At 34.3% G+C, this 9,803-nt stretch overlaps 1 protein-coding gene across 2 annotated transcripts in view; it reads left to right on the top strand.

Annotated features, from left to right (window-relative positions):
- Window positions 1–270: 270 nt before the first annotated feature.
- The window catches only part of LOC136845299 (uncharacterized), a 51,786-nt gene continuing 42,253 nt past the window's right edge, over window positions 271–9,803 (top strand). The window contains exon 1 of one of the 2 annotated variants that reach the window (XM_067115494.1): window positions 271–406. Coding sequence is in view for 1 of the 2 variants with exons in the window: in XM_067115492.1 (XP_066971593.1) it covers window positions 5,193–5,198 (6 nt within the window). In the remaining variant the exon portion in view is untranslated. Of the gene's footprint in view, window positions 407–4,952; window positions 5,199–9,803 lie in introns of those variants that run through there. The other variant, XM_067115492.1, reaches the window with a different exon arrangement.

The raw sequence follows: 9,803 nt of genomic DNA, 5'->3' as shown, positions 1-9,803 counted from the left end.
TCCTGTTGTGCTATTGGTTGGGGATTTATCCATAATTTGAGTGAGAGAGAGAGGTTTTCTGATTTACAACGAAGGGAAACACCTGTTCTTTAATGCCATATTAAGTTGATTTTGCTCTAAATTTGAACTGGAGACGTTGGATTTTCAAATCCTTCGTTCACGGGTCCGGTATAATTCACCAGCGTGAGAGAACAGTTATAGGTCTGGGAATATTTTGTCTCAACCTTGATTACAGGATATGATTAATGAATATGAGACGCTTTTCACATAAAAGTGCGATTTATGTAATATTTTACAGACTGTACCTTTTTCCTTTTTCAGAATAATTATTCGTATACATGGGCTTTATTTTCCGCGAATTTCGAGTATCACATCTGCTCTGTCTTCCTGAAAATGGAAAAGAAAGGTAATTATATCGGAAAGTTATTCTGTGTTTAAATTTCATTATCCATTTTTCAGTATATATTCGAGTCACTAAGCTACCTTGTATGTCCACGAATGAATGATTATATCCTAGGGCTTTTAATGTTAGGTTAAGTAACTTTTAAACTTGTTATTATTTTGATAAAGTATTAATTTTCTGTTCTGACGTCATATCACTTTATATGTATGGAATATCTTATAATTGAAATAATGAAGGCTTATATTTATGAAGGTTTATATATAACTTTTCTACAGTAGTTTTGTTAAAGAAAATACAATGAATGTTTATAATATTTGCTTTAGCTACATAACAAACTTTCTAAAATGATTCACTCTTCAAAAAGTGCTATTAGAGATTGTAATCTTTGCCATGCCTGAAAGTGGAAATGAATTTTGTAATACTTCTGCACTTGGAAATAATTATATATATATATATATATATATATATATATATATATATATATATATATATATATATATATATATATATATATATATATATATATATATATATATATATATATATACTGTATATATATATATATATATATATATATATATATATATATATATGTATATACATATAAATTTCTGACTCACATCAGGATCAAAACCCAGGTCTTTCAATTGAAAGGCAAGGGCACTGGCCACTAGGCCATACAAGTCATAAAAAGAAGTTGGAACGGAACCTGAGGGCAACTGCACCCAAGGAATTACCTGGGGAAGCTAACTGCTTGCCTTGCCTTTCAATTGAAAGACCTGGATTCGATCCTGATGTGAGTCAGAAATTTATTTCTGTTCCACACGTGATTGATTATGTTGATTATTTATATATATATATATATATATATATATATATAAATATATATATATATATATATATATATATATATATATATATATATAAAGATAAAATCCACGAAGGAAACGGAAACACTGGAGTGCTGCGAGGCCTTTCGACACTTATGTCCTTTACTTAGCAGACTGAAGAAATATAAAAGTAAGTTTACAAAGAAAGCTCATATAAATGACAGATGGGGATTATAAAGGAAAAATATGTACCTGGAATCCAACACAATTGAAGAATTAGTAGAAATGCCAAAACAGGGTTAAATATTTAAAATGTTTTACAAAGGATTAGGATCAACCGTTCAGAAGCAGGGACAGGACAATTAAAAGATTATACAGGGTCATGACTGACCACCCAAAAAATATTAGTACAACAAAATAATTCTCTTTTTTGTAAACAATAATAATTTTTGCAAGATGAACATTTTTACAAATAAAAAGTTATATTAAACATATGGATACATAGGAAATATATATCAAGTAACCAACTTGTAATTAAGTCAGTGATTGTATCTTTTAGGCCATTCTTGAACATTTTTCTAATACAGGGGTACAAATAATACATGCCAGGGCTAAGGTTAAAATTACAGCTGGAAGTAAGCTGGATAATAGCGGACTCCAATAGATTTCTTGAAGAGAAATCTTTCGATCTGGCAATCACTGAACTTTCAGTCCAATTTATCCTGTGAGAGTTTCCGCTTAAATGAATGAATATAGCATTGGATGCTTGTCCAGTTTTGACTGAATACTTATGTTGTTTAATACGTACATCTAAATCTTTGCTAGATTGGCCAATATAAAAAGAGGGGCAATCCAAACATGGAATTTTATATATTATGTTGTTGTTTTTTTTAGGGCTATTTTTTATTAACATTCTTTTGAGTGTGTTATTATAAGAAAAAACGAGGCTTACATTAAAAGGTTTTAACAATGATATTATGTTTTCAAAACCACTAAAATAAGGCGAGCTAAGAATGTTCTTAGGGGTTTCTTTCTTCATGTTACTTTCACTATAAACTTTTTGTGGGCTTTGTTATAACAAATATCTAGTACATGTGTTTCCGTTTCCTGGATTTTATCTTTATTTATATATTCATCGCGTTCCATATTTTCGTGATTCAGTTATACACACACACACACATATATATATATATATGCGTATATATATGAATGTTTATATATATGTGTGTGTGTGCACATCAGTACTTTTCGCCCAATTATCTCTCCAGCATTCCAACAGCCGATGCTCTCGTTTATATCTTTCTTTCACGAAATTACATCACTCGCTATTGCAAAATATTTCACCTCTCGCCATCGCAAAATAGGCCAAACGGTTTTCGTAAAATAAGGTTCGTTCCAATGGTAGAGTAATAGCATCAACATTTGATAAGCGTCCATCACAAATAATGGCGAAAATTATGGGAAAACAAGTCTTAACACTGTTACCTCTTCGAAAAATAATTTTAGGAAACGCATCCACTCAAAATTACCAGGTTGTTCTCATTTATCACTCGAAACTAAGTTCAGCCTAGACAGATGTTTTCATGATGTTTGTGGTTCACTGGTATATAGATCAACGATCATATTTATCGATCAGACACTAGTTACAGATCGCAATTATAACACTGTAGCATCTTCGTAATGATCAGCTATGATTTTGGGAACTCACACGACAATATTGCCAGATACAACGCTGCGATTAAACGAATTTTTATTCTATTTTTCCTTGGTGCAACAACGTAGGTCTATGGATAACAAATGCCTCGTTTAATTTCGTTGTTTATATTTGTTGTCCTGTAACCCGGGCGAAACCAACGAACACAACCACAGACAAAGAACTAACCTGTAATGACACTTGGTGTCTCCCCTTCACCTGGGCCTCATCGGAGAGGGTTGGTTTAGTGACACCTGCACTGCCGGTGCTGGAAGTAATGTTATGAGTCTATTATTTTCTTGAAAATTAAGGGAGTAAACATACGGTTGCACTGCATGAAATACGTAAATGTAATGAAAGATATTTAGTCCGTTTTGAATCCTGTAGTCTAGAATACCAGAGAATTTTGTTCCCTTTTAAGTCTCATAGTCTAATACGCCACAAAAAATTGTCAAGATTTTACTTTTAACTTTTTTGTAAATGTATCATGGATAAAAATAAACGGAAATTTTATATATTAGTGCATAAATAAGTGTAGATCCTCCGCATCAGTAATGGTTTAGTAACAGCAGTGGCAATGAATGACAATAACTCAAGGAAACGATAAACCCGCATTAGTCAGGTAGGCAGGCAGGTGCACGTAGGCTACGCCTTTGCCCTTTCGATAAACGATTTTTACCGGTAATATTTTAACATTTTTGAGTATATTTATCCATTAACTTCAAATTTTATGGACTCCAAAATGCTAAGGGAACTTGGGATTTTATGTGGAGCCAACCCATCTATTGCAGCAACGGATACTTCCCAAGAATATGATAGACCAGGAAATGAGATTCATGTTCCCAGCATACAGTACGTAAGGTCTAGACTTATTTCTCCCTCCCCCCCGCAACCCTTCTCTCTCTCTCTCTCTCTCTCTCTCTCTCTCTCTCTCTCTCTCTCTAGTGGTATAAATAATAGAAAAGAGGGTGGAGGATGTTTAAATCTAGAAGTAAACAAGTAAACTTACTAGTCATTCAATTCGCGGATTTTGATAACAATAATACAATCTCTGAGTGGAATGGAATTATGTTAATGTAATAAAATAGCAGGATGATGCTGATGGTAATAAAGATAATTATGACTCGGGATATTGCTTGATAATGGAAAATTAAAAGGAAATAAGATATTAAGATATACTTATCACGGAGAATGGGTATAATAAATTTTAAATCGCAATTAGAGCGTGGACGTGTTTAATTCGGCTGCATCTCCGTCACGACACTAGAGCTAGTGATAGAGTGTTAATTAGGGCGTTCAATAACCTTGTAACTTTATATTATGGCTTTACACGAAGAGGCTTTTTCTTACTGTAAGCTCATCTTAACCAGAAAGGAATGTGGATGTCTTTTGGTTGGAATCGAACTTTTTACCAAATGCTCTACCGTTGATATATAAGTAGACAGACTGACAGATAGATAAGTTCAGACTCTGACTGATAGGGCCTCTTTTATCCATGCAAATGTAGACAAGTATTCCCTCTCGGTGCTTTTCAGCCACACATTTTAATTTTGAGTCTAGAGTTATCAGAGGAGATGATTAGGCTTAGAGAAGTTCTCCTAATAAAAATTAGGAGAACGACGAAACTGTGTCCCCCTTTCGATTGACAAGCCAGTGTCCATGAGACTAACTCTTTTATGTTATTATTATAATGATGATGATGAACTGAATGGCTACATATACGAGTACTGGCCATCTTGTATGTTAATGCAAGTCGAATAGTACAGGTTCATAACGCCTCTCAACATCAGCGTGGTTGCCCCTATGAGTAATCTCCTAATCTCTAAACAAATATTCTCATATTTGGTGTGGATCTGTTGTTTTTAAACAATGAGTCTTTACCGGTAGAACAGAAGACAAAAAGTCACGAACACGGACTCATTCAAAATCTGAGAAACTTTGGTGGCCTCGTGACGTCACTAGAATACTGCCTTATCATTGGTCGAAAGATCCACTTCCTAAAATAGCAACCAATGAAATCACTAGCTTTTGTTTTTGTTTTGAATGACGTGATTAAAAGTTGTACCTGTTGGTCGGGTGTTACTGAGAAAATGTGTCGTATTTTTCCTCATTTTTCTGTGTTTAAAAACGAAAATATGACTGTATGTGTGTCCCGTAAATCAAGTGCGTTTCTGTGTTGTATTAAAGTAAGAAAATAGCAGAGGCAAAGCACTGAATAAATGTAATTCAGTAGGAAGTGTGTTTACCATGATCTCACTTCGTTGCCATGTTGGTAAGTACGGCTTACATTTTGCATGATTTAACGGATTTTGAAATATAAATATTATAATATTTGCGTTTCTCGTGAGTCAGGAATGTTTTATGCTGTTATATAGGACGAAAAATGCCGGCAAAGTACTGCATAGGCCAAGTCAATTTAAGTCAAGTGTTAGCCTAGTTCATCGGGACGAACTGAAATGCGGAACGTGTTGGCGGGTGTTTTGGTCAGGTTACGGTAGGACAAGGACATCATATGTTAAGGCGATGTGATATAAATAAAATTATACAACAATATATGTTGTTTAAAATGCACATGTGCCTTAACTTATGCCTAACTGGCTACTGTTTGTTACTACTGTGAAAAACACAAACTGTGTTGACAGTCGGTCACTGATTCGAATGTCATTTCTTCGATTTCTCTGTGAGAGTATATTTCTTATGTTTGTGTATATGGTATTTATTTAGACGTACTGTATCTTACATTTATGTATGACACATTTCTTTAGGTAATTTTTATAATTCCTTGTGAATACCCATGTTTATTAAAGTAGGCCTAGCCTAGTCTAGCCTAGCCTAGGGTTAGCGAAGAACCTTTCATTCCTTCGATTACACCCGTATTTTTTATTCCATAGGATAATTTATTTCATTTTTGAAAATTTCGGTTTCTCATGTACCATTGGGCAAGAATTATACTGCTTCTTAAAAGTCGAAAAACATTTCGTCTTCAACAGGTTGTTTCACATACTTTGATTAGTAAGTATTTAACCTTAAATAAACCAGGTCTCATCATTATCAATAATTTCAGATTTATTTGTCATTAGATCAGATTAAGAGGCTTTATGTACAAATGCTCTGGGAGACTTGCTAGGTTTTCTTGTATGCAAAGTTTCCTGATATAGGCCTAAAACAAACTGAACAGACTATCAGTGGCAGCATGGGCCCTTTAAAAACGTATATATTTATAAAAGAACAGATAATTTTTCGTTGTAATATATTTAACGAATAGATATATGGTGATGAAAAAGGTTATTTTGTATTATAAGGCAATAGAGCGCATTCGCTAACTCGGTAAGTTTCGCGTTAAGCTTTTATTCATACCAGAAATATTTTTGTTTCTCGTTATTTAGGAATGTTCCCCGTATTGTACAGTAAGGAAAGTATATATATATATATATATATATATATATATATATATATATATATATATATATATATATATATATATATATATATATATATATATATGTGTGTAAAATGTAATTGGTTTTTGTCATATTCCCGTGTTCACACGTAAACTCAAAGTAGTCTTTTAAATTACAAGAGAAAGCTTTAGGGATGCATTGCCTTTCTCATGATATGTGACTGCATATTTCTAACATATTTTAGGTGCATGAACACACGATCAAGAACATATAAAAGTATTCACTATCGTCGCTGTATTTTACGTACGCTTTTCGTTAGTACTACAAAATTTTATGTTAGAGTAGGTATTTAAGGGTAGAATATCATAAGAGCCAGCTTTACATTTCTAAGGAATTTGAATGAGGCTGCTAAACACTTTGTAGATATTTTAAGCAGTAATATCAAAAGAAAGCAAATAAAGAAAGCAAATATTTCGAGTGTAATGTAATTGCATACATGTACGTAAGTGTTACTTTACCACTAAACGTAACCTTTAACATAAAAAAAAACACAAAACAGTTTCAGCTTTATGCCAGAACGATCCGTTGTACAATGTACAATGCCAGCCCGCAATTGATGGGAAGGTGCTTAAGGGAAATTAGGCCTGATGTAGACCTATGAACTCGGCTAACCAAACCAGACGATTTTGCACACGCGGTGGTAAAATAATTCTGTTTAGGTCAATCCCGAACAAACTTTTGATTCTGCCAAAGTTTGATGTACCCTGACGTGAGAGAGAGAGAGAGAGAGAGAGAGAGAGAGAGAGAGAGAGAGAGAGAGAGAGAGAGAGAGAGAGAGACCGTTATTTCAAGTTGCTCATTGGTTTTGGGTGTGCTGGCTTCAGTAGACGAACTTTCCTTCATATTTCTTTCGTTAGTTATGGCTGAGTGGAAAATGCGATGATAATTTGGCGCATGAATGGACAGAAAGAGTGAAATTAAAGAGGGAAATCATGATCGAAATCAACAGTTCTAAAACTAAACGATTACGAGGCAGAAAACTTACGGGAACTTTCAACTTGCATTTTTAGTTTGTCTTTGATTTCAATAATGCGTTCTTCGGACTGATTAACAGCAGGCTGAGATTGGGTCTTTCTGTAGGTTTCCATTTATAAATATGTGATTTTTTGAAAGCCATGATGATTAGGGTCATAGAGGCTACAGTTATATTCAGGTTTATTGTGAGTTGGGCGCGAAGCTTCCCGCTCATTTCCAGTATTCGCTAAATTTCGCGCGAACAACACAGCATTTGCGCCAGTTTTGTACGCAACATTAAACGTTGGAAGTTAGGTTCTTATATCTTGGGTCTTAATGTGCACTATATATATATATATATATATATATATATATATATATATATATATATATATATATATATATATATATAGATAGATAGATAGAAAGATAGAAAGAAAGATATAAAAGGAAAAAAGAAAAGAAAATAAAAATAAGTTAAGACGAGGTGGAACTGCCGTAGCGTGACGCTGCAATCAAGTCTTACATTGCCGTAGCGAAGACGGAAATTGGAAATTCGGCGCGGGCTGTAAATATTTTTTCATTTTTTATTTTCGTCCAAGAGATAATAATCTTTGCTGTACTTGGAGGTCATGTTTCTGTCCAACGTAAAATTATGATTTTTAATCTTATTTTAACGGAAATCCAAATTCTGGTTTTTCAAAGATCTTTCCCATTTTAAGCCACGGAATTCTTAACCGTTTTGTGTTGTGTCTGAACTTTATTGCCTTTTTGCTCCCAAATGGCGAATAAATCGGCTGGGTTCAAGGAAAGGCTGTAAGGCTGGCAGTTTCATCCCTAGAAACTTGCTGGCGAACTGGAAGCCTCTATTCCTCTCGTTGCACTCTCTCCAAAGGGTCTCAGTGTCTCCTGACTCGAGTGACTGTGAACCTTGACGTTAGTTCGCAGTGATTAGATATCTTACACCTTGATTTTTTTTTACGCCTGGGCATCTTGATATTAAATTCCCATAACCTTGATCTTGTCAGTAGCCGAACTTGTTAACGCTGGCTTTTGGCAACCGGATACCTGAACCTTGATATTTAATTTTGATGACAGCACCTTAATTTAGCTGCTTGCGACAGAGTTAGCTTCTTGCTACTAGGTATTTGATACTTAGGGCCTTAGTGCATTTCCATCGTCATAAGATGCATTGGCCTAAGTGGAGGTTTGGTATTATCCTGCGAAATACCTTATTTAGAGAGGATATGTCAAAAGTATAGATCTTTGGGAATCTTGCTTCTATATAATGATGAAATATGGGTAGACGACCAAAGACATGCTGATTCGGTGGGTCTTTCTTTACAAGATTTTTTTTTTTTTTTTTTTTTTTTTAGTCTCTCGGGGTTGTTTTAGGATCAGTAACAAATGGCTTAGTAAGTTTCAAGAAGACGTCATTGATTAGCAATGGTTCCAGTTGAACTTTTTGGTATTTATAATAAGATTATTTATAAATCGTATTTGTACAATTTTAGTGACTGATATGACGCATTGCTTTGCGTCTAAATTCTCTGTAAATTTACTGTCAACCTTAGATCAGTAGAACTGCTTAGCTACTGTATTTAGTTTGTACAGAGTTAACAGCTCCTTTGCACTTTAGTTCTATTTTCCTGTTACTTTACTAGGGTAGAACTTTATTTCCAACAGAACTATTGCATTCTATTTTTCTTGTTACTTTTCTTGGTTAGAACTTTATTCCCCAACAGAACTATTGCTTTCTATTTTTCCTGTTACTTTTCTTGGATAGAACTTTTTTCCCCAACAGAACTATTGCTTTCTATTTTTCCTGTTACTTTTCTAGGATAGAACTTTATTCCCCAACAGAACTATTACTCTGTTTTACCTGTTACTTTACTAGGCTAGAACTTTATTCCCCAACAGAACTACTGCTTTATGTTTTGCCTGTTACTTTACTAGACTAGAACTTCATTCCCCAATAGCTAGAACTTTATTCCCCAACAGAACTACTGCTTTTTATTTTGCCTGTTACTTTCCCAGGATAGAACTTTCTCTCCCAACAGAACTCTTCATTGTCGTCACAAAAGCTATTTATTGCATTTGTAAGTTAATCGAGATTGCATTTTCTGTTTAATGTCAATAAGAAAATCCTCTTCATCGTCAATTGGGAGTGGAACCACGCCTTAGGTAAATAAATGACCACACTGCATTACTGAAAGAGTTTAGAGACTTCGCTTCACATAACATTATGCATGTGTGTTTTCTCCAAACAGAGCAAAGTAGGTTGTCATCGCGTAAACCTTCTCCTTTGTGTACTGAAAGAATAAATAAAGGAAGAAGGTCAGACTTCCATAGGGGAGGTATGCCACTGTGCCTGGAACGTTCTCATAATTAAGAACCCCCCACCCCCACCTTGATTATGAACGGGAAGTTCAAACTATCTCGATAGTATCACTTCAGGAGAC

This window comes from Macrobrachium rosenbergii, chromosome 13 (genome assembly GCF_040412425.1).
Source record: "Macrobrachium rosenbergii isolate ZJJX-2024 chromosome 13, ASM4041242v1, whole genome shotgun sequence".
Lineage (NCBI taxonomy): Eukaryota > Metazoa > Arthropoda > Malacostraca > Decapoda > Palaemonidae > Macrobrachium > Macrobrachium rosenbergii.
Note: the sequence above shows the minus strand (reverse complement) of the source record. Positions and strands in the feature narration are given on the sequence as shown.